Source organism: Setaria viridis, chromosome 5 (assembly GCF_005286985.2).
Source record: "Setaria viridis chromosome 5, Setaria_viridis_v4.0, whole genome shotgun sequence".
NCBI lineage: Eukaryota > Viridiplantae > Streptophyta > Magnoliopsida > Poales > Poaceae > Setaria > Setaria viridis.
Genome location: NC_048267.2, coordinates 32,161,157 through 32,187,076, shown reverse-complemented (window position 1 = coordinate 32,187,076; position 25,920 = coordinate 32,161,157). Strand labels below are relative to the sequence as shown.

At 43.3% G+C, this 25,920-nt stretch overlaps 2 protein-coding genes and 1 pseudogene across 2 annotated transcripts; 2 read left to right on the top strand and 1 right to left on the bottom strand.

Annotated features, from left to right (window-relative positions):
* Positions 1 to 1,864: 1,864 nt before the first annotated feature.
* On the top strand, positions 1,865 to 4,548 carry LOC117856891 (ubiquitin-conjugating enzyme E2 36). Its single transcript, XM_034739328.2, has 8 exons — positions 1,865 to 2,081; positions 2,201 to 2,228; positions 2,350 to 2,436; positions 3,292 to 3,350; positions 3,700 to 3,741; positions 3,819 to 3,892; positions 4,071 to 4,168; positions 4,260 to 4,548. The coding sequence occupies exons 1-8, from the start codon at positions 2,046 to 2,048 to the stop codon at positions 4,295 to 4,297; spliced, it is 462 nt and encodes a 153-aa protein (XP_034595219.1). The 5' UTR covers positions 1,865 to 2,045; the 3' UTR covers positions 4,298 to 4,548.
* Positions 4,549 to 5,577: 1,029 nt separating this feature from the next.
* LOC117856890 (uncharacterized) lies at positions 5,578 to 12,296 on the top strand. The gene is made up of 12 exons (XM_034739327.2): positions 5,578 to 5,796; positions 5,909 to 6,091; positions 6,199 to 6,245; positions 6,951 to 7,016; positions 7,118 to 7,225; positions 8,085 to 8,151; positions 8,629 to 8,713; positions 9,599 to 9,759; positions 10,620 to 10,721; positions 11,251 to 11,470; positions 11,824 to 11,959; positions 12,052 to 12,296. Exons 1-11 carry the CDS (start codon positions 5,752 to 5,754, stop codon positions 11,955 to 11,957), a joined length of 1,218 nt encoding a protein of 405 aa, XP_034595218.1. The 5' UTR covers positions 5,578 to 5,751; the 3' UTR covers positions 11,958 to 11,959; positions 12,052 to 12,296.
* Positions 12,297 to 13,077: 781 nt separating this feature from the next.
* LOC140222883 (gibberellin 2-beta-dioxygenase 3-like) lies at positions 13,078 to 19,249 on the bottom strand (annotated as a pseudogene).
* Between the last annotated feature and the right edge of the window lie 6,671 nt (positions 19,250 to 25,920).

Below are 25,920 nucleotides of genomic sequence, written 5' to 3'. Positions count from 1 at the left end.
GAATAATAATAATGTTTCGGGCATTAAAATAGTATTGGTTCAGTCACAAAAATATATTTGCATATTAAACTTTTTTATGTACAGTAGATGTTGATACTCTTTTATAAATTTTATCAAACTTAATATAATTTGACTTAAATAAAAGTAAAATTGCTTATATTTTGTGATATATAGAGGGACCAGTTTCTTGCGTGCCAAATATATATAAAGTAAAAGCGCCTATCGGTTGGTGAACTACGAATCAGCTAGTCAGGCTAACTTGCTCTCCAATCTCGGAAAGGCACACAGCTAATCAATAACCCTGTTCCCACGTAAGCTGCCGGCCTAATAAACTACGCTGCTTTCCGTGGAAACAGTACCTGGATAATGGGGTCGAGATGACATACGATGCGAGAGCAGCAGGAACGAAAAGAACGGCGAATCCCGTCTCCTCTCCTCCCCTTTGGACGGATCGTCATCATCAGTAATTAAGAGTTAATCTCCGCTGCTGTCGCGGCCATTGCACAGCGTAAGCGTCCGTCCCCCTGTGATTGTGATCGTGAATTGTGATAAGGGAAGGGATCGGGTGACGCAGCGGTTGACGTCACATGGTGCAGGAGGGAGTGGGGTTGCGTAGGATCGAGGCTAGCTGGGTCCTCCTCGTTCTCGGCTTGGAAAAGAATCATGAATATTTCTACTTTTATTTCCCGTCATATTCCTGCCCGCGTGTACACGAACTTTCCATGGGGTGGTAGCTAATCAAACAATACGATTGATTCCTCCGTCGCTTAACGAAAGGTTACAGACTTGCATCGCGCTCTTGCCATCCGAACATCGTCTCGTCTTTATTCCTTAGGTGCGTGTATTTTGAATAAATATACAATTTGAAAGAAATATGATTGCAGATGCAAGCTTCAGTTCAAATAAAGAAAATTTTATGGAAATTTTCTGTGTTTCTATATGTGAAATTGCTATGCTCCAGATAATTATTTGTATTAATCATTAGCCGGTATGGCTCCACATGATATTTTGTGTTTGAGTCATATTGACCATTATCCTAAATTTGCATACCTTTCAAAGTTTCAATGTTCAAGCTTAGAGGCAGGCAGTCTTTGTTATCGCCCAAAAAATAATAAGAAAATAGCTTAAACAAATAATCAGGTAAAAAGCCATGGCACAAGTTAAACAGACTATGCAAATTTACATTTTGGTTGTAAAGAGATATATTTTGGACATAGTGGAACGCCATCATGTGAACAAAAATATATTATCATTCAAGTAAGAAACCAAATAAGAAATAAATAAATTTACGTCTAGAGATTTCACCTATTAATCAACAAACAGGAGAAAGAGTGGGGTGGGAGCATAAATGCATTAAATCTTTTAACAACCTAGCATAAGTGATTTATGATGTTATGAATTTATATTAAGCTCAAGTTCCATCCTACTATTGAGATAAAATGTTAATATTTGTTTGTTACTCTAAAAATAACAAATATTTTTGAAATATCCAGTTCTAATCACGTGGGTTTAAAATACGATGCCCTGCTTTATATAAAGTAACAACACTTAAGGAAAAAGCACTACAATTAATTACGGCTGTTATATTAACTTATATTGTATCAATCTCAAGTTTCACCAAATTATTGACTTACGATAAAAATGTCAATATTTCTTTGCTACTATAAGAACAATAAATGTTGAAATATTCAATTCTAGGTGAGTTTGAGATACGATGTTCGGCTTTGTCAAAAAGTAATGACATTTATGAAAAAGGCACTGCGATTAATCACAACCGTTAAAGATCCTATCACAGGCCTGAGGTAAAACCCAAGCACTACTACTGTAGTGCGTCTGTCTGTACTCAGCGGCAGGCAGCACAGGTAGACCACTACAGCAAAAACCGCGTCCGCGTACAATAGCGAGCGCCCAACGCCCCAACCCGCCTCTCCCCCCGTTCCCCACCCTCGACCGACTGCTTCCTCCTCCTCCACCGCGCGATCCTTAAGGCATCAGCGGCGCCGCAACTTCGCAGAGGAGGAAGTCCGCGCCCCGGCCCCGATCCGATGGCCAACAGCAACCTCCCGCGCCGGATCATCAAGGTGCGCGCCCGATCTGATCGCCCCGGCGCAGATCTCTCGCCGCCTCCGATCCGATTCGTCGTGCTCTCGCTTGTTTTGGCTGACCACTTTTTGCCTGCCATGTGGTTGGATCTGTGCAGGAGACGCAGCGGCTGCTCAGCGAGCCAGGTGCGGGTGCTTTCTGTCACGCGGTTTCGGCGGATTTCGGCAAGGTTTTCGTTATTTGAGGAAGGGTTGGGATACTGTTTGTTGAATGGTTTGGCTTGGTTTGGTTTGTTCGTGCGTGCAGCGCCGGGGATCAGCGCGTCGCCCTCGGAGGAGAACATGCGCTACTTCAACGTCATGATCCTTGGCCCGGCGCAGTCGCCCTATGAAGGTGCGAGCTTCTAATCCGGAATTTTGACGCCCTTTTTGTGTTGCGTGGCGTAGATTGGTATTATCCAGACGATTCTGTTCAAAAGATGCCACTAGAAATGGGGTGAATTCGGAAATATTTGCTTTAGTTTATGAACACATAGTAACCCTGTATTCTTTGGTCGGTCGGTGACTTTGGCCCTTCAACTTTTAGTTTCTCAGGCAGTATTGTTGTCGATGAGTATCATCATCTCTTTTAGTATTTTCTATTACTGATGTTAAAGGGCTGGCAGTTTTAGTAACGTTTATGCCTATATAATATGTGACGGTTACTGCTAGCTTGTGTTTTATGTGGGCAGTTGCTCAATGTTTGTGGGAAACAAAAGTCATTTTTGGCTTCCTAGATTGTAACTTGTCCATTGAGCTATTTTTTGTTATGATGAATATGCAATAATAGACTTAGTTCCATTCATGATCTCGTTACTCTATCAATATATGCTGTCATGATCCCCTTGCCCTCTGATTTGTGTAAATTGTAACACAACGTATTTACTCCCTGAGCTCTCTAGGAGGTAAGGAGCTTACTTGTATGTAACAAGGAGAAGGGGCTAGTTGGTTTCCACTCCATTCTTAAATTGCAGGGAATGACTGAAATGTGGCAGTGGGAACTAACTTTTTATCTTCCTTAGCAGACTCTTTGACTTTAGCTCATGGTCTTTTATAGTAATCACCATAATACCTTTCTGTGCTAGTGATATTTGTAACTGGAACAACATTTTCTGTTTACGTTAGCATATTAATTTGTACTTAATTGGTTTCCTTATATTCATATTCAATTACTTTCCTGATTACATTTCTTTGCTTATCAATTTGTCAGGTGGAGTTTTTAAGCTTGAGCTCTTTTTACCTGAGGAATATCCAATGGCTGCCCCAAAGGTAACTACACAATTTTCTTAATGCCTATAAAATTATTGTGTTCTATACCCTTAAGCTAATCATGCTTGTCTATAACTTTATTTTGTTTATACCCTTAAGCTTTGATATGATATGTGGTGATAGGTTTAACTACAAGTCAGATTGATTTCCTTGTTTGAACATTGACAAACATATCTTAGCTGATTCTGACTTAGTAGGTATTTGGATTAAGAATGTCTTTCTGTTTGGAAGGACGAGCTATTTTCTGCCCCCTTCTCTTCAGTGTCCATTGAAGTGTTAGAACTACTCAAAACACTTTTAGTGTTCATAATCTCAGTGAGCACTTATTTTTGCTTGTGTGCTGTTGCAGGTTAGGTTTCTGACCAAGATTTACCATCCCAACATTGACAAGGTAGGCATGCAGTTTGCTTTGCAGTGCCAGTCTACTTTCTATGAATGGTTATTGAGCAGGGCTTTACTGTGTTGCAGCTTGGTAGGATATGCCTCGACATTCTCAAGGACAAATGGAGCCCAGCACTTCAGATCCGAACAGTTCTTTTGAGGTCTCTATATCTGTCACTGTGTGTCATTGTACAATTGCATACGTTTTTGCCTCAAAAAACATAGTTTTTACTTTTAGCCTACCTAGTGGAGCTGTATCTCATTTGTTCTTGTTCAGTCCCTATACCTTTCATATTCATTGGCATGCTAGCTAGTTCTTGACATTTTTCTAGCTTTCAGTATCCAGGCTCTCTTGAGTGCACCAAATCCAGATGACCCTCTGTCTGATAACATTGCAAAACACTGGAAAGCCAATGAGGCTGAAGCTGTTGAAACAGGTAAATTGAAGTTGACAAATCAGCCTATAGTAGTGTTTCTGTTGCCCTGTGGTTGCCTTCTTGATAACAAGATATTTTGTGGGATTTGCAGCGAAGGAATGGACTCGCCTGTATGCGAGCGGTGCATGACAACCCAGTGCTATTCTTGATGTAATAACCCGTCATACTTCAGTCCTAATCTATTGCCATTTGCTTGATGAGAACAGACTGGAGATATTTGCCATGGAAGGAAGTCTCTAAATGACTTACCAGTCGAATTGTTTGGTTGTACACCTGTGGTCGGTTCCCTTTACCTTTGGGCACCTTTGACTAATCAGTATCTGTGGTAGAACTTTCTCTACTCCAATATATTTATTACTTCATGTAGGAGAGTTTCTCAATTGTCCATATTGTTGAAACTGAGGCTTGTTACCTTGGCTGCACCTTTGTTGGTCCACTCGTTTTTGTGCTGGTCATCTGTGAAACTAGAGTTGCACTTGGCTGCACTTTTGTTGGTCCAACCGGGTGTATGCCGCTCATGTTATGCCGTTTGCCCACCCGGTTGCGGTTGGCACTTTGCTCGTGGGACTGTGGGAGCAAGCGATAAGCGGAGCTCAATTAATAAAGCCACGCTTTCTCGGCTCGGATGTGCCGAACGTCGCCGCCGGGAAGTCACCGGTCGTGCGACGGGGGCGCAGCTTTGCCCATGACATGTCACCGTTCTTGTTTCTCTTCGTGGCGCCGCCCGCTCTGAAGCTTCAAGTGAATGGTCACCGATGACAGGTTTCCTGTCGATTTTTTTCGAAGGCTCATTTGCAGCAGTGTCACAGTCATGATACGGAGACTGCACGGTAGTATAAAATATAGCACGCGGTTATCATTTATCAGTTGACAGGCCATGAACGCTCCCGATCAGATGCCCGGCTCCGCAATTGCTTGCGGCCCTGGGCAGCAACAGTATAGTATGGGGCTTCGAAAACCACCACTCCAACAGCATCAGTTCCGTTGCCTCGCTGTCATTGTCTCGCTGATACGCTCCGATTGCTGGGGTTAACAGCTGACGGAAACACTGTTGCTGAGCGGTCAGGTCAGAGACGAATGTTGGACGCCACGTTGAAAACGGGAATGGAAAGGGAAAGCTTCGGTATAGCGTCTGCGGTGAAAAGCGGCCAACCACAAGACAAAAACCTGCTTAATTACCACTGACACATGGGCCACAACCGCGAGTTCGCACACCGGCCACCCGCTGTCAGTCAGAGCCCGGGGAAACAGCGAAACGGAGCCCCCGTTTTCCGTGGACGCGTCGTCCCGTCCCGTGCCCGTGCGTCCGGGGGAAAGAAAGACCAGCCACCAGCGTGGCAGCGCAGATTCCATCGCCGCCCCGCTGTCCCGGGCTCCCGGCCGCTTGTCTGTTGTTTATTCCCCTCAGCCGGTCAGCAGCCCAACCGCACCCCCTCTTCGGCTCTTCCTCCACCCCGCTTGCTGCTTCCAGAGAGCTCGCGTCGCGCGTGCGTGGGTGGGTGGGTGCGTGCGTGCGTGCGGCCGGCGAAGCAGCGCAGCACCGCACCACCCCCTCACGCCGTCACGCGCGCGCGCGCGTCTCGATGGCCGACGACGGCGAGCCTTCCATCACGCGCTGGACCTTCGAGGTGACTCGCTGACCTCTGCGCGCTCTCCCTTTCCTTCCCGTATCACTCCCTACCCCCCCGGTTGCGTAGCTGGGAGATCCCGTGGCGTGATCGGTTGGCTCCACCCCCGCAGGACTTCGAGGTCTACTACGAGGTGCGCCTCGGCATCCGCCGCGAGCCCGCGGAGGGCGACGGTGACGACCGCGACGATGGCCGCCCCCCGCTGCGCGGATCCGACCAACTGTCCGGCCGACCCGCCGTGTCACGCGCCAACGGGGGCGCGGACCTCGCTGTCTTCGAGCAGTTCGAGCGGATGGTGCGTCGGCTTCTGTACCTACGCGTTGCTGCATTTGCTGATGATGGTTTCGGTTCGTCCTCTTGGAGAATTATGCAATTATTAGCTTCCCTGGTTTTGATTCGCAGGAGAGGAAGGTGGAGATGCGCAATGGGGCTATAGAGGACGGGCCGCCGTAAGTCCTGCTGCTTGCTTGGGAATACAGTACAGAGTTTTTCTACACAATTTTTCATCTGAAATACTGAAATGATGTTCTAAAGTTAGCTAGTTTCCATCTGTTACTCTGTTCAGCAATTAATATCCAGTTAGTGTGGCCAAATTCGCTCGAAACTGTATTATATTATTTGCTTGATTTAGAGGCAGCTAAGGTGGCGTTGAAATTCTGCATTCTACTTCAGTTGACTGAATTCCAGAAATAACGGGTTTCCAGTAAGATAGAGGTGCTCGTAGACTTATATGCTTTGCATGTTGACCAGCATTTTCCGTGTGGCTTACATGGTGAAAATAATATGGTTCTGGATGCTCTGTGCCTCTGATGAACCACGTGCCTGATTTTGAACCTCAAACTGTAACAAGAACTAATCATTTGTTCCTTTAAGTTATGCTACTACGTAGTTGATAAACAACTATTTGGAAATGGTTAGAGCTTAGTTGGAAAGTAGTTGTTTGATTATTTCAAAACAATACCTTATTTATTTGCCACATGCAGAAAAAAATTTGAGCTGAATTTTTTTCCATGAGCCAATTGTTAATCTTTAAGCATTGCTGTGTTTGTTGTCTGGAAACATAAAGCTCCCAGGACTGTTTTCTCTTGCCATGCATATGTATTTTCCTTTTTTTTGTTATACACTTGTGATAACGGGATATATGGTGGTTGCAGGCAGAAACCTCTGCTTCCTTCATTTGAATCCGCAGAAACGCGCAACTTAGCCGAGACATTGTTGAGGTAACATCGAGCCAAAAAAGGCTGTACAGAACATTATTCATGTGGCATTGTAATGTATTTTAGACTGTTGTTACTATAGCTTCCTTATCCAATGCCTATAGGGATATAATTCGTGGGAGCCCAGATGTCAAATGGGAAAGCATAAAAGGTCTGGAGAATGCAAAGCGGCTTCTCAAAGAAGCAGTTGTCATGCCCATCAAATATCCCAAGTAGGCTTGCTTTCTCAATGAAATCTATTGTACGTTCTAAGCGTAGAACCTAGAAGATATTTAACGGAATGAAAGACTCATATGTCCTGCAGTACCAAGTAGATGTTTTTTTTTCATTTGAGCATTTGTTTGACTATACTTTAGCAGCAAAGTTAAGCAAATCACTTTTGTAAAGATGCTTTCTTAACATATTCATTACACAGTATTTATATTTGTATATTTTGTGATATTCATGTCTCAGAAGGATTATTTAATAAATTTGTGATGCATGACTTTCCACATTGGCTTTCCATTTCTACTGATTCAAAAGGTCAACTCTGTCACACAATGTATCACAATTGGGTAATTGGTTAATTTATTTTCCTTTTTGAACAGTTTAATTAGTGGATACAAAGTAAGTGATGATTTATAAGCTGTATTCATCTTTATTAGAGAACCTGTTTAAATAATCCAACAGTAATATTCATTCTGTTTGCTTTTCAAAGAAGTGTTTTATCACCCTGAAGGTCTGGAGGAAAGATGTAAAATTTGTATGAGTCATGGTCTTGAGGGTTTCTTTTGTATGTCCAACTTTTTTCAATCATGTGTTGTCCTATCGGATACTCGCTCCATTCCAAATTGTAGGTCGTTTTAGCTTTTTTAGGTTCATAGATATTATTATGCATCTAGATATAGTGTATGTCTAGGTGCATAATAATATCTATGAACCTAGAAAAGTCAAAACGACCTACAATTTGGAACGGAGGGAGTATTTTCTTCTCCATTATTAATCAGATTCAATTGATGTCATCCAAGTTAGCTCATTTCCTGATGTACTAGTGAAACACTTCTTGTCTTCTAACTTGCATTTCAATCCCAGGTACTTCACAGGCCTATTATCACCTTGGAAAGGTATACTACTATTTGGTCCACCTGGGACAGGAAAGGTTTGTACTTATCTGTGTATTTTCTCTCTTTTTTCACAAATATATGATATTCCTATTGCTGTTTAGTTTTTTTTATACATTTATAAGTTGCTACACTTGCTATGTTTAGCGATATCTTGCGGCCCGTGTTGCTCTCAAGTTAATCTCTCCCCTTTTAAAATGAATAGCACAATTAACTTTTCACCATGGAACTGTAGTACCTGAGTAAACAATCCAAATATCAAGCATCTGTTTCTTTTTTTCTTGGTATTGCTTTTGTCTTTAGTTATACTGAATTATTGAAAACAAAAGGACAATATCACTTATTAATGTCAATTGCCTATACACTGATTTCATGGTTTGCTTCAGTTGTTTCCTCATCCTCTGTGCTATTTCTGCCATTATGTATGTTTTCTATGATGCTATACCCAAGCTCTGCCAATTGCGGATCATTGTCAAGTCCAATTGTTATAACCTCCTCAACTTATTCCATTTCAGACGATGCTAGCAAAAGCTGTGGCTACTGAATGCAAAACTACCTTTTTCAATATTTCTGCCTCATCAATTGTGAGCAAGTGGCGTGGTATGTCACTGTCTTTTGTTTATTTCTTGACATGTTTTTACTGGTCCATGAGCATGCATCGATTTATGTGTTCCTTGTTGGCGGCATTAGCTTATGTATTTCTGCTATTGCTCCGTACTGCTGCTGCAAATTTACTATAAGCTGTCACCTTTTTCCCTGTTATGGACATTTCTTTCACAGAAATAGTTAGGTCTACTCAGAGTTACATATTTAATCCTTCCATGAAATTTAATACTTGTTCTGTGCATAATTATGGAGCTGAAACTTGAACATAAATTGTAACTGGGTTCGATTTACCTCGACAGTAGTTCAATATGCAACCAAGAGGACCAGGATACGGATAACTTTATTACATTTCCCTTTCTTTCTTGTTTGTATATTCGCCTGCTGCTATATGCCTGTATTTGCATGCCAATGCAGCAATGCTTAGAGCTCGTATGCTTCCCACTTGAGAGCTGTTCTTAATTATCATAGTGTTCCAGTAACTTTCTCCAAAGCTGCTAACCTGTAGCCCTCTGCCTTCCAATAACAACACTTTATAATCCCTGGCATGTATTTACATCATCTTCTGCCACCTATTGGTTCTTAATTGTTGCACTATGTGGCACTTTAGGTCTTCTATTGACATTGTTGTCACAGACATCCTCTTTGCATTGCATCCTACTGTGCTAATGCCCCGTCCAGCCTCTGGTGTTAATAATTTCTTCCACAGCTGTTTGCGAAGTGCTTACAAATTATTGCAAGAAGTGCAACACGCACACACCCCTTAATCTTTATGATATTATTACTTCCATGCTTTTCATCCACATTATGGAAGAATATACGTTTAGTATTCTTTCTAACCTCACTGCCAGAAAAATTTTGCTCATTCGAATAGTGATGCAGGTGACTCGGAGAAACTAGTGAAAGTCTTATTTGAGCTTGCAAGGCATCATGCACCATCTACCATTTTCCTTGATGAGATTGATGCTATAATTAGTCAACGTGGTGAAGCTCGTAGTGAACATGAAGCTAGCCGACGATTGAAAACTGAGCTGTTAATACAGGTAGCTTTATTGGATATTTTGACATGGTCTAAAGTATAATCAATTATCTTCCATTGAGAAATGTGCGATCTTCTCAACCATGAATTAGTTACAAGCAATAACTTTAAAGGAAAGCTAAATAACAACCGAGTGTTTTGGGGCTCCTCAAGACCAGAATTTTGGGCCGTCCTATTTGTGCTTGATTCAAGCCATGGCCGTCTGATTCGCACTGCCATTGAAGCTGCAGTCATCTTCCTCAACTCTGGCAATTGTCCGTCAAGGTTAGGGCTTAGGGATTTGGGGTTTTAGGGGTGAGATTTTCACTGTAGATGCGAGCTTAGAGGAAGGCCATGGTAGTGGTCACAGGCAAGGGCAGCGGCCACCACCGGCCGTGTGCAGTGGAGGAACGCCAGTTGGGAAGTACCTGGGTGGGGGCATCACAGCAAGCCATGTTAGCGCTGTGCTGTCAGTGGCGAGCTGCTGGAGACAGGAGGTGGTGGGTAGGATGGGGGCATGATGTGCACGGTTGTGAGCTCAGCTCAGCACCATGGAGAAATCAGTTGAAAAAAGAAAATCTGGGAGTAGAAGACGGCCGTGCACCATTGGATTAAGATCTAGTGGCCACAAAAATCGTGTGTCCACAGTCCACAGAACACAAATTCGGAGTAGACGCTGGGCAGACCTATAACTTTTATGGAAGCTACAGTATCTGGAAAACAGAGACATTATACCTAAACACATTAGGATCAGCTAGCATCTATAAACTTTCTAAAGTTTACATGCTGAAATATCCTTGGCTTTCTTAACTTTGAACTGATGATAAAATGGTCTTTAATTTTGAGAACAAGCTGTTTCATTACATTTTGATTTTATTTCTGCAGATGGACGGGTTGACTAAGACAGATGAGCTTGTTTTTGTTCTAGCGGCCACAAATTTACCATGGGAGCTGGATGCAGCAATGCTGCGTCGGCTGGAGAAGCGTGTATCCTTTTCTAAATAATCTTGTATTTCAGATATTAGTTGATTTGCAAATGTGCATACATATTTCCATATTATTTTTCTATAGTTTTTTGAATGTGTGATAGCTATTTGATTTCTTATTTGGGAGTATAAATATACACTGAACTGCAGGAGGTCAGGTGCACTACACTAGCAAGCCTCTCGTTTTTTTAAGCTTTGCCTTGTCTGACAGGCCTTCATGGCTCATCATGAACTTTTACGAGTGTACAATAGACAAATGACCACTGGCGTAATTGTATAGTACCCTCTTAAATTGTATTGCTATCCAAAATCAGCAGTCTTGAATAATGGAATGCTTATACTCCTTTCCAATTATTCAGTTATATTTACAACTTCTGATGCAACCAATTTTTTCGGCAACATTCTAAACAATGTTTGTTTGGTTGAGATCTGTAGAACCTGTAATACTTAGCTGCCACCAGAATGCTTATGTCAAAGTTCAAGTTACATGACAAATCTGAAGGAACTTTTTTCCATAACTTGTCAATCAGATTCTTGTACCATTGCCAGAGCCAGATGCTAGACATGCTATGTTTGAAGAGCTCCTGCCATCTACTACTGGCACAATGGAGATTCCCTACGATGTTCTTGTGGAGAAAACTGAAGGATATTCTGGCTCTGATATTCGCCTTGTATGCAAGGAGGCAGCAATGCAGCCCCTAAGACGGTTAATGACAGTTCTCGAACGCAATCAAGAGGTTCCTGAAGATGGTATGTGACCTGTCTGTAACTAGTGATTTCTTACTTCTTTTAAGCAACTTGGTGTGTTAACAAGAACAAATGACTCTACTCACCACTTCAACTGAAGACTTGTTGATCTTTGTTGCCTACTTCTCTTCAATTTCTAGGAAAATTTGTTCAAAAAAAATTATAGGGAAATTTTACCTGTATGGGTAGTGCTTGCAGAATGGAAAATAAGCAGTGGCAAGATCACAAACATATGAATTGGTATTGTGATAGTGCCCTAATGCATACCAATTAAAAAGTAAATTATCAGTATACTGCTACTCTTTCTATTGTAAACTCAGTGGAATTTAGCACTTCTTTGGGGGGAAATGTTGCAGAGTTGCCTGAAGTTGGTCCAGTAACGACAGAAGATATTGAACTTGCTTTGAGGAATACAAGGCCGTCTGCTCATCTTCATGCACATAGATATGAGAAGTTCAACCAAGATTATGGCAGTCATGTCCATGGCTGAAGGTGAGCTGTACGACCAGAAGTATTTGTGTCAAGATTTCTTAGGTGTTCTTTGAACTACTCCCTAAGCATATGTAGCGTTCCTTTCTGTGCAGGAGACTGTTGTAAGATATTTGTATTCAGTACGGAACTCGTGCATGGGCTGATAGATAATGTGGAATTTCCATCGATGGAATGAAGGTATCCTTGTAAACACTATGCTTATCCTTGTATGCTGTACATTATCATTCATTTGATGAGTAATAAGCTCTTGGGTAATTTAGTCCCTGGAATAAGCAGAAACTAGGACTCTATGCCTACATTTGGCTCGATTTACCTATTTCTCTGGCGTTACTCTTAATTCCTGTTTCATGATCCATTTCTTGAGTTTCTTCCACTGGGCAGATTGCACCCCTTCCTATTGAGAAAGTCAATCCATTAATCTCTTTCATGACCCTTTATAGCAGCGGTGCCAGAGGAAACACAGAATATCGAGGGCAAGGTTGCCTTCTGTAATTCATATTACTTCCATGCATACACTGCTCTGTTCAAATTACCAGAAGCACAGTAGAATTATATAGTAGTATGAATTATATAGTACTCCCTCCGTCCTAAATTACTATTTGTTTTGGCTTTTCTAGATACATATATTTTGATGTGCACCTAGATATTTTCTAGATATTTTGATGTGCACCTAGATATTTTTTTAGCTAGAAAAGTCAAAGCGAATAGTAATTTGGGACGGTGGGAGTAGGATATATGCATCAACCAGCCAATGCGTGGTAGATACTGGTGTTATTGCTTTATCAATCTCAACTGATTAGCATATGCATATAGTGGCTGTGGCTCACAACCTTCAAGGAATCTTTGAGCTCCTTCCTTTTACCTTTCGTCCCACTGAACCTCTATGCCGAATCGGTCGCGCTTGCTGGCCACAACTTAACGCGAGTTAGCTCTTCAGTTTATTCTCGGCATCACGCATGTGCAAATTAAAGCATGGATCGCCCCCAGTGTATGCTGAAAAATCCAGGGCGACGAGCTCCGCTGCCGCCGGAGTCCATAATCCGCAAGCAACGGTTTGCACTTGTCGTCGTGCAAATTAATACGAGGTTCATGTTACGAATGCACACATCCCCCGTTCATGTAACAGATCATGGAACCTACTCGACGTCGCTTGGAAAACAATCGCGGAGTATATGTATTGGTAATCGCATCTGCTGGTGGCTCGGCTCATCCTCATCATGCCTCATCGTTGGGCGAGGGCGATCCTTGGGCATCGAGCTGGAAGCCATCCAGCCGGCGGTCGGCAAGCCTGCTCTTGTATGCGGCCGCCTTGTACTCCCTCCACATGAAGCTCCGGTAGCGGCTGGCCTCCCCTTCCCCCGATCATCTCCGGCACCGACACAATCCTCTCCGACGGCGCCGGCGCGCCGAAGTATCTCATCGACAGCCGCGCCCGCTCCCCGGCGTCCGCCTCCACCACCGTACCCTGTGCCTGACGCTCCGAAACCTCCCGTTGGTCAGCACCTGCATGGAGTCGCCGACGTTGACGTCGCGCAGCGCGATCTGCAGGCCGGACGCCGAGTTGGAGCGCAGCACCGAGATGATCTGCGGGTCCGTGTGCTCGCCGAACCATGCAGGAGCACGTCGCTGCCGTCCCGCTGCACCATGCGGCTGAACACGTTGGTGTCCTCCATCCCCAACCCTTCTGCCATCAGCTCCAGCACCCTCAGGGCCACCTTCTGCACCCGGCTCATGTACTCCGCCAGCATGTAGCTGAAAACCGATCAAACAGATCAGTCTAAGCGAGCCAACCAAAAGAATGCACGCCGCCCTCCGTACGTTCGTGGGTATTTCACGCGTATGTGTACCAGAGCACGGTGGGCAGCGCCAATAAGGTGGTGACGGAGTTGGAGCCGACGGAGAGCATGAGGAACTCGAGCAGCCCCATGTCGCGGTTGGGCCCGATCTTCCGGTGGCCGTAGCCGAGCGGCGCACCGGAGGAGGAGGTGAGCAGCTTGTCGTTCTGGGGCAGGGAGAAGAAGGCCAGCGCCTCGGCCTCGAGCTTCTCCACGAGGCCGGCGGGGATGCCGTGGTTGACGGCCTTGAAGAAGCCGAGCCTGTTGCAGGCGCTGGCCACGGCACCCGCGGAGCCCGGCAAGGACAGGTCCACGACCGGGACGGCGGCTTTCGCCGAGATGGCCGTCTCGACGGAAACGTTGGGGCTCGTGGTGGCTGTCGCCAATGCAGTCGATCATGGCTCGCTCACAACTGAGGACGGAGACCTTAGTGAAGGTGTGAGCGACCATGGGATGGTCAAGTAACGATCGGGCGCTAGCCTATAAATACACATCACCAGCGTGGATATGCGTGCGTCCGTTGATGCATATGGTTGTCGCTCGTGAACCGTCAGTCCTATACGCAGCCACGCAGGGGACAATATGGCAGGTCCTTTTCTTTTCGTTTTTCCTACCAGTGGCAAGTAGTCGTATATGTAATTGTGTGTGGAAAAACCATAGCTGGTTATGCAGCAATGCTGTCTGTCCCTGATTAAGGAATCGCTATGTCGTGGAAGCCGTGCGAGCCAATAGAATACTCGCATATGCATTGTCCCTGTATAGCATGCTCTGTCGTGTAGGAACCACGTCCCTGAACTCATCCTAGATACCAAGAAAGCTCGTGTATACTATGTAGGTACACGTGGCCACGGTTCGGCATTGCCATTTTTTTTGTCTCGGTGGTTTGGCATTGGTCGTTACTCGTTAGCATCGCCAGCCGGCTGATCGTGCGTGCATGCACGCAGTGAAGTTGCCATGGCGACTTGTACATGTTGCTTGGTATAAACAGTGGCGGAACTAGAGAGAAAATTAAAGGGGTTAGACAAACATTTGCCGGTTCAATAATTTAGCAATTTGTACCCTAATTTTTCCAGCAGCTAGCCATAACTATAGTAATTAATTATGCAACGGCAGTAAAAAAACAAATAGTTTGCAAAAGTGATCAATAGTTTGCAAAAGTGTCTTTTCTTTTACATTTTGCCTTGGTTTCCTACAAGAATTTGGTCTAATTTCATCAAAACATCCTATGCTATTACGAGACAAGAAATAAAATTGTAAATAGTTTAGGGATATGCCATTATGGATTAGGGCAATAAGGTTTATATTGATTTGAGTTGGAGAAGGAACATCAAAAGCAGTAGAGTCGGCTCGTGATGCCTCCCAGCCCGCCGTCGTTGATGTTTCCCTCCATCGGGAGCTCGCGGCCACGCCGCCACGGTCACCTGCTTGCCCTCCGTCGGCCCATCGCCCGTTGATGTCGCAATGGCGCCGTCAGGCATCGGCCTCGGCCTCGCGCCCTCGCCGAGCCAGAGTCCACGCGCGGCGGGCGAGGTCTGGGCGTCACGTCGCAAGCGTCAGGGCGTCGGGCGAGCACTTTAGCACTTCGCTTAACCTGATTACGTACGTGTGCGTTGGCCGTCGTTGGGCAGCAATTGCAAGTTGGGCTTGCCCCTGCAAGCTGCGGCCTGCTGTATGCTAACCAATTAACCATGGGATGGGCTGACAAATAGACAAAGGGGGTATAAACAGAATATTTGGCATGTAGATAAATTTGTATCTCATATGAGTACTATTAGAATATGAGATAGCTCCGAATATTCCGGCTAGTTTTATTTTTTAAACTATGAAGGGAGAATGGACCCAAAAGAAAAGAAAAATGCTACTGCAGTCAGAATGTGTACTTTGGTTGCTAGGTTCAGTCTAACTGTCTAAGCATGGTTAAGAATTAGCCTTATGGGATGTTTGGATACAAGGTACTAAACTTTAGGAGGGCCATATCGAATGTTCGGACGCTAATTAGGAGGACTAAACATGAGCTAATTATAAAACTAACTGCAGAACCCCTATACTAATTCGCGAGACGAATCTATTAAGCCTAATTAATCCATCATTAGCAAATGGTTACTGTAGCACCACATTACCAAATCATGGACTAATTAGGCTTAATAGATTCGTCTCGCGAATTAGACTCCATCTGTGCAATTAGTTTTGTAATTAGATTATATTTAATACTTCTAATTAGTATCTAAATATCCGATGGGACATGTCCTAAGTTTAGGACGCCGGATCCAAACAGGCCTTAGCCATGGCCAGCTCAGAAGCAGAACGCCCTACGGCAGGGTAGGACAGCTGCCCCAATTACCCACGGCGCAGAGGACCCGCTCCTCCCTTCGTCCGCTCTCTGCTCTTCACTACCTAGCGTTGTGGCGTGTGGTGGCATTGCGCGCATGAAGGAACGAGCGAGGAAGATGAATAGGACACAATGATGTTGGGCAGGTGGACCGTGGCTGTTGGCGGCTTGGCGCAATGCTGATTCGACCCTCGCGCGCCAGCTTGCTTCCTGGCGCGCGAGCTGGGGCGGGCAGGCAGCCAGCGCCCAGCGGCCATGGTGGGGTCCGCTGACCGTGCTGCGCGCCTGCTCTTATCCCCGCCGGTGCTGCGCGGCCGTTTTTTTTACCTTTTCAATTTTTTCCTATTTAATTATTTTTCCGTACCATTTTGTATTCAAGTAAATATTATTTTGCGTATAAGTTATGTGTATAAATTATTTAAGAATATTCTCGTAAAATTGTGGCAAACGTTGTACAATTTTGTGTATATCATAAAAGATGTACTATAAATTTATCACATAAGTTATTGTTAGGAAAGAGTTATATGTACAAATCATATGCATAAGTTATAAATTTCTATAAATAAAATTTTTGAAGGTGTCATTTAAAAATTGTACGTAAAAATTGTACGCTTAAGTTCTACATCGTATCAAAGTCATAAGAAATTGTTAGTACGAAATATGTGTCAAAGTTACGTGTATAAGTTATGATATTTTAAAAAAGAAAAGTTGCGGGAATCAAAACTTTCTGAAGTTCGGAGGGAGTGAGTGGGCTGTGAGGGGTCGATGGTTGGCAACACTACCGCGCTAGTTAGCAAGCTCCCTTGAGCAACTTCAAAAGGTTGCTAATCTTACCCCCAATATCTATTTTAGGAAGAAAAGGAGAAAAAACGAACTCCAACAGTTCACCCAAACCTTCCCCAATTTTTTAGCGACGCTAAAAAACAGCCTGCCACTGCGTATATTTTAGCGTTGGTATTGCTCCCCCAATCCTGATTCCCGCACGCCCGCGCATCCCTTTTGATGGACCCAATACGATGATGTGGCCTGTTTTGAAATATTGGGGGAAATTTATTAGCGATCTGCTGTGGATTGATATGTTTTTGGGGAAAAATTTTTTTAGAAGAACCCCCAATACATAGTTTTGGGGAAGAATTTTTTAGGATACTCTTGGAGTTGCTCCAGCTGGCCCAAGTACCGCACAAAACCTTATCACTCCCTGTTAATAAACCCCCATCACCATCGGTCTGGAGAGTCATTGGATTTTAGTCGACAATGATAGCGATCGTTATTACAGGTTGGAGCCACAAACTTGCGGTGACAGCCATGAAAACATAGAATAAAAAATATAAAATGGTGGTAAAAAAAAATTATTCGATCCTAGGATCTCATGGGTTGCGCAACTTTCTTAGTGATTTTGGATACACCAAGATCATTAGTGATTTTGATGGTTGTATGGTAACACTAACCTATGAGACTAACTATATTTGCTATACAAGAACTTAGTCTTACTAGTCGCTAACCCACGCATTCGCACATGCTAGTCGATATATTATTAGATATTTGTGAACTTACTAGATTTTTTTTATATCATCTGCTTCAGAACATTTTAAAAATAGAAACAGAAGTACATAATAACAACTCGTACATCATCTTCCTACATTTATGATAATCGGTATGTCTTTTTTTAAGAAAAAACATCTATAGTTGAACGTATGGAGTTTATAATAACTCACGTGTTCTCGAGTCCCAAAGATGTTCCATTTTGTACTAAAAACACAGCATCGACTTCTATTTTTTGTCATATATATAGAGAATCAAGAAATTTTACTTATAGTTTGTTTCTACAGCACCTTGACGACCAGTTAGTAAAATACCACAAAAGAGCTCAAAGAGTTTGCTTTACCGTAAATCAGTACGGAACTGAAATTACGCACTGTATTGTTATTCTGGCACCATCAACCACTCTAGGTTGGTTACTTGGTTACTGCCCTCGTCTCTTCTATCTCGTTACTGCCTACATCAACAATCAACAAATTCTTAAAGCCCTTTGGCCCCGTTTGGAGAGGGGGTGCTAAACTTTAGCACCTCACTTTTTAAGCACATTTTAGCACTTGGGTTCCCAAACAGAAGTGCTAAAAGGGATGTGCTAAAGTTTAGCACCCCCATTTTCTTTAGTACACCCAAGGGGTGCTAAAAGGTGCTAATGGGTGCTAAAAGTGGTCCCAGGTCCATTTTTTCCCTTGCTGCCCTCCTCTCTCTCCTCTCCACTTTTCTCCAAGCTAATCATAAATGAGGGCAATGTAGTCATTTCTCACTCAATGTGCTAAACTTTAGCACTGTATCCAAACAACCTCAAGTGCTAAACTTTAGCACTCCATTTGAGGGTGCTAAAGTTTAGTACTATGCTAAAATTTAGCATTGTGTATCCAAACGGGGCCTTTCTAAAAAACAACTGCTTAAAGAAACCTGCTTCTTGGGTGCAGCAGGAGACTCCCCGATGTACACTTGTTTTTGCTATGAGCCTATGACGTGGTAGGCGGTGGGCCTAATGCTAGGCCCGTCGAGGCAACTTGAGTGTCCATCAGCCAGCTAATTTCTATACACAACTTGTTTGATCTAGGTGAAGTGGCTTGGGATGGCTCGACCCATAACTAATTATAGGCTTCAGCATTTCCTCGCTAGTGATGGCTGCATCAGCACCATTTAAGGGACTTTCACTTTCATGTCATTTGATCGTGTGTTGTGTGACTCGACGTAGACAAATTAAGCTGCTATATGTTAGAGCAATTGTGAATAAATCCAATAACGGACAGTACTGAAATTTAGCAAGTTAAGTGGGACTGAGGGGGAGTAAGGTGAGGGACGGCCGGTGATGGGGAAGAGAAACAGCTCAATTTTACGCAGGTTGGACATGAATTCGTGTGTTCCAAATGGGACAGAACATTGTTAACTTTAAACCTAAGCAGCGCACTGTTGGGGTACGGTGTGTGCGTGTATGACAACCACTATGGAGAATACACGCACAGACCCAAACAGTGGTCCAGCCTCTAACTCCCCGTTTGGTATACCACGGGAGATCGCACTAATACCATTATTCAAGCTGCTTCGTTCTGGAGATTCATCTTCAACTATCGTATCAGGCATCATCGAATCCCCGCGTTTTCCAGACCCAACTTGGCAGTCAGGCTCCACTCCAGTTCATTCAATCAGAGGGCGAGCTTGATTATCTACATGCAGGCAAAACACGACATGAACTCCTTACTCCTGCTCCATATAGGCATAGTTTCTCTGTGTGCTCCGATCAATCTCCGGCCGCGCCGTGCGACCAATCGGCCATCTGTTATGTGCATCATACGCAGACTCGATCGAGCGGCACGATCGAGCACCACACTGAGACCCACGTTACGTCGACGATGACGCGACGGCAACATGTCCTCGTGAGTCGTGTCCACGTCGATCGGCCTCATGTAAACGATCGACGACGGCGCGACCGGCCATGGCGCCTAGCTATATAATGCCGCTCGAGCTCGATCTGCATTGTCCGTACCACGCACACTCGTACACAAGCATAACCTCACGCAATAAAACCAAGCAAGTTTTATTGAGCTCAACCTTGCCAGCTCCCTGCACCGATCCAAATGGCGAAGCAATTCAGCGTTGTTGTCACGAGCGCATTGCTGCTGGCGGCGGCCGTCGTGTCCCTGTGCTCACCGGGCGCCGGCGCGGCGCGGCAGCTGCTGGGGACCGGGCGAGAGACGGCCGTGGCCGTGGCGGCATCATTGGCGGCGACGGGCCCTCTGCAGGTTCAAGTGGAAATGCCGGCACTGCAGGTGCCAGGCGACGAGGCTGCTGCCGCTGGGGGAGACGGCAGCGTAGCCGCGTCCAAGAGGCTGAGCCCCGGAGGGCCGGACCCTCAGCATCACTGATCCCTGCTGCTTCGTCCTGCATCGGATCACACGTCTGATAACATAGTAAAGGTTATCGCACGTGGTCAAAAGGAGTTCTTTACCAACTAACACGTGAGTATATGGTTAAGTCTACGGATTTATATTTGTAATTGGCTTGTATGTGTTTTTTTACAAAGCTTATTTAATTTGGTCCTGTACGGATATGAGTGTTTTTTTTTGAGTCGATGTAGTTGTAATGTTCTTGAAAATCAATAAAATTTCATTTTTGAGAAAAATGTAATGCCCCAGTCCCGTGATCATGTGCCATTTTGAGTGGCTTGTGTCATTTGAAAACCATAATGCATGCCATATGGGCGACTTGGTGTCCGTGAGGCGGTGACTACTAAGTACTAACCCTCTTCGATTCAAATAAGGTGGAGAGAGGGGGGACTAAAGGCCCCCCAACCGGGACTATGGGAGGGTCTTTAGTCCCGGTTGGTATTTTCAACCAGGATTAAACATCTCACCAGATTCCCTCGTCCACAAGCTGTTACAATCGGGACTAAAGCTCCGGTCGCTGGTGGCTGTCAGTGGTGGCTATTTGACCCGAGACTAAAAGCTCTTTAGTCTCGGGTCCAAAAATGACTGGGACTTAAAAATGTTGGATGATGGAAGGTCTCTTCTCTACTGGTGTGGTTATCGTTTTATTTATTTATATACTGTGCAAGAGAACTCTATTAGTGTATATAAGTCCATCAACTCGTGCTCTAACACAACGCATAAAGTGTCAGTAATTCATGAATTTTTTTTAGCCCATAACTAATAATTAAAATTACATATCTTGCTCTCTATCTTATTTGTTAAATATTTTAACATAGTACTCATATGGGAGACATGTTTATTGGGTTATGATAGACTTTAGTTAGAATTTACTCTGTACTCTTTTCGATCCCACATTCATAGTTTTTTTTTACTTTGCATCATACGGGACATTCATAGTTTTTTTTACTTTGCATCATACCTCCGTATGTTGTTTATACGTGTTTAATTCAACTCTTAGTTTGAACTACTCCCTCCGTCCTGTAATACAAGGCATCCAAACATTCAAAAATTTTCCTCAACTATAAGACATAGTAGACACATTCGAATGATTGCTCATTTAATTCATCCCAAAACTGACAAGGATGGATGACTGCGGATTATTACTAAAAAATTTTCCTTACTATATACAACAGCCTTTAAAAGAGTCAAATTACACAACTCCTCACGTATAACTTAGGGGTACATGCGTATTTTGCTACTCATGTTAATATGTCCTAAAATTTATAGGATGCCTTGTATTTCATGACAGAGGGAGTGTGTTTAACATGGAAATCGGTATCTCATCACTTCCTCCATACATGTATGCACGGTCTACATATTAACACATATCATGCATGTATTTGTTAAGTTAATATTTTCTATATTAACACTTGAATAAATATGTAGTTTAGAATCATATGTAGATGGACTTTGGGGTATATTTTTGTAATGATAGAGGGGGTAATTCGGATGTAAATTTGGAGTTATCTTAGATTATTCTAAATAGTAGTGATATCACAATTTATATGCAGATTTTAATGTTACTTTAGTTTTTTATAATAGCATAAGTGGGTAATTTAGATTGAAAAATTAGAGGGTTACTTTATGTTATTTTCTTAATGGCAAATCAAGGTAACTTAGATATAGATTATGAGGCTTATTTTACACTACTTTTGTAATAATAGTAGTAGTAGGTGAATTTTTAGAAAACATAATAGATCTAATTGATATGATATTATAGTTAAAGTTTACTGGATTAGTGGCAGCACATTTATGCTTTTTTGAGAATGTCTATAATTTTTTTAAGGTGTCTCGTGAGGATTAATGTGGAGGCTCCTTTTAGATCATCTAATCAATAATAGGCATCAACACTTACATGATCAGTATGTGTTGAAGCTATCATTATGGTTATTACATATGCAAGTTATGTTTTTTTTTTCAGATCATGGATCCAACCAAAACATCATCCAACTAAACTGATTTGGATTTCGAAGCATGAAGAACTAAACGAAAATGAACTTAAGGTAGCAATACAGAACTACATATTCGATACTTTTTTTTGCGAGGAATACATATTGGATACCTATGTGCATCCCAAATTATTGTCTACGGTATAGCAGATCTTTCATATAAACAACTGATTAAAGGCGTCAAGCAGCCGTCCGGGGCACGAACTCGAGACATAAAAAACTGGCGCAAGAATCTTTTGCTTTTTCTCTGCCTAGCCAAGTAGCCATAGGATGGATCGAGATGGAACAGTGGGTCGGCGCCCGCGTGAGGCGCCAAGTTGTGGCTGCCGGGAAGTGTTCAAGTATGGGCAAAGCAAAGAATTTGTCGGCCATTTGCCGCAGCCAACAACCGAAGGCGAAGACCGTTTGCTGCGCGCCTCGCATCGGTCGGTCCAAAAGGCGTCCGATCTGTACGTCATCTACCCATTCGCCGGCTCATGCGTGTAGGCACCTATAGAGCTATAGTATCTCGATCGCTGACTCCCTGGCCACTAGGCAACTGGGGATATCATACGATGCGATTCGTTCCCAACCGCCTCAACTGCCAATGCAAAAAGGTTTTTGTTGGTTGATGCAGTGTTCCATCATGGGCGCTCGATCAGTGTCTGATGCCGACTTTGCATGCACTTGGAAGGATGGCAGGTTGAAACGCACTACCCAGATAGCATATGGTTGGCCGTCCCGGATCCCTTCGATTTAAAAGTTTTCAGCCTTCGGTTATAGGCAGTTAGTTCATTATCCACTGGGCACCGACTCGACTTTCGGCAGGTGAAGAGGGCCAATGGCACACCGGCATAGCGCCATCTTACACTTCCCTGAGAACTGGAGTAGTATCGGGGCAATATACAGAGAGTGGGTGCCCTCCCTAACATGTGTTTAACAAATTTGCTATAGTACTATCTCTGTTTTGTTTTTTTTAATTGCGTCGCAAAACTGAGTGTAGGTTTGCAAACTTCTTATGATTTTTTTAAAAAAGAAATTTAGCTTGGATTGATGATGTACCGAATTCAGCCAAGTACAACAGTACTTCCAAGGAACCCCAAGTGCAATTCCAAGATCCTTACTTAAGAGGTGTTTGGGAGGAGGGGGCTAAACTTTAGCCCTGTCATATTGGATGTTCGGATACTAATTAGGAGGATTAAACATAAGCTAATTACAAAACTAATTGCAGAACCCCTAGGCTAAATCGCGATACGAATCTATTAAGTCTAATTAATCCATCATTAGTGAATGGTTACTGTAGCACCACATTGTGAAATCATGGACTAATTAGGCTTAATAGATTCGTCTCGCGATTTAGCCTAGGAGTTGTGTAATTAGTTTTGTAATTAGTCTAGATTTAATACTCCTAATTGGTGTCAAACATTCGATGTGACGGGGGGCTAAAATTTAGCCCCCTCCTACCAAACCCTCTTAGTACAAAGACAATTCAGTTGTGCTCTTTCTCGACCGACTCCTCTACAGTACTTCTGCTGCAGTTAAGTCACTGATGCGTAGGTTCAGAATCCACGTGTTAATGACTCAATTGTAGAGAGATGTAGGGCCCGTTTGGTTACTTTTGCTTATTTTTAGCACGTGTCATATCGAATGTTTAGATACTAATTAGGAGTATTAAACGTAGACTATTTACAAAACTCATTACATAAGTGGAGGCTAAACGGCAAGACGAATCTATTAAGCCTAATTAAGCCTAATTAATCCATCATTAGCAAATATTTACTGTAGCAACACATTATCAAATCATGGACTAATTAGGCTTAATAGATTCGTCTCGTCGTTTAGCCTCCACTTATGTAATGGATTTTATAAATAGTCTACGTTTAATACTTCTAATTAGTATCTAAACACGGGTGCTAAAAATAAGCAAAGAAACCAAACCAGACCGTAGTGTGGAGGATCTACTACCACCCTCCACCTCCTCCTTTGTACTACTCCCTAGTTTAGGGGATGCACGTCCCTGTCATGGTATATTGACCCACCGAATTAACATTCGACTTCACAACTCGAGATGGCGTGCTTCAAGTAGAGCAAAAGAAAGCAGCCTTTTACACTTTACGTCGGAAGCGGGGCAGGGGAGATGCATCCTGGTGAAAATACACAACTTGCATTTTTGGGCTGCTTTTAGATGTGGCCTCCTACTACATTCGCCGATGGACCTTTTGAGTCGCATCATTCCCCAGTACTACTGTACGACCTATACTAGCAGTAGGTTGGCTTTTGAATTTTGGTATTCACTGCCAGAAATTGTTTGATCTATGATAAAAATTTTATGAGATATCTATTCTCATCGTAAATCTACAACGTTTATAGTTGAAAACGTCATAACGTTTCAGATCCAAGCAAATTTAGTAACAAAGTTACGGAACAGCATAAAAGTTGTCACTGTAGAAAAAAAAAAGAAATCGTCACTCGATGTTACATGGTGGTTTTGCGACGATATAAGGTCCGCAAAAACGTCATAAACCAACGAGGGTCCCACATGTAAGTTTAAGCTGATAAATAGGACAGTAAAATAAAATGGAAAACGTGCTCCTCCCGTGGGTCGAACCTGTTACCTATCGAATGGGAAGTCTTTACCGCGATTGGGTCCCACATGTAAGGTAAGTTTCAGGTGAGTGTGGTAGTTGGCGGCAGAAAAGCTCGCGCTGCAGCCAAAAAATAGTTTACCCGCTGCCGCACTCACGCGATAGGGAAAAAAGACAAATCTGGTGCTTCCTGCTGCGGCGCGTCAATCTGGTCAGTAATTTTGAGTTGAATTCGTCAAAATTTTATTTCGCATTGAGGTCTTTCAATCTAGTTAGTAATTTTGAGTTGAATTCGTCCAAAATTCCCAGATGGATAGATGTTGGATACACGATTGTTAACTATTTACCCCGAGCATGAGAAAGGGGTTAATGATTTCATAGAATTTGTTAAAAGTAGATACTCTGACGATGAACAAATACTATGCCCGTGTCGTTGATGCCTGAATCAGTCTAGATGTACTGTAGATGTGGTAAACCTACACTTACTTACGAATGGGTTGGCAAGCACCTACACTAGGTGGATCCATCATGGAGAAACATTTGAGGATAGGGTTCAGGAAAATGCAAATCTGCAGGATAATGAGGTTCAAGAAAATGCAATTTTGCAGGATGATGGGGTTGAGAAATTGCAATTCTGCCAGATGAGGGGGTTGTGGATAATGCAGTTCTGCAGGAAGATGGTGATCAGAAAATGGTTTAGGAAAACAAACACATATCGGGTATGGAGGAGGATGAAGGCACTAAAGATGGACTTCCTAAAATGATAGCCGACATGTGCCACGCAAAAGAGCTTGAAGAGAAAATGTTAGAATGTATAATGGAACATATAAACTATAAGGTGTCACCGGGATCTAAATATACACAATTTACATTTGTTGTGAAGTTACTTCATATCAAGTCTTTTTATCGAACCAGCAATGTCGTATTCAATGCGCTTCTGAAGGTGTTATCCCTTGGTTTCCCAAGAGCATGTGTTCCGACATTTTACGATGACGCAATGAAGTAAATACGTGCCATGGGACTCGGCTATAAATCTATCCGTGTTTGCAAGAATAATTGTGTATTGTTTCGCAAGACGCTAGTCGAACATGATGTGTGCCCAGTGTGTTGTGAAGCAAATTCAAGATAGAAAGATGTAGACAACAAGAAGCGCGTTCCTCAGAAGGTATTGAGGCATTTTCCACTGGTTTTAAGGTTGAAGAGGATGTTTCTTTCATCAAAAACCACAAATGATGCACAATGGCACAAGTTGAAGCGAAAATCGGCTGACAATGAGCTTAGCCATCCAGCTGATGGTGAGGCATGGAAAGACT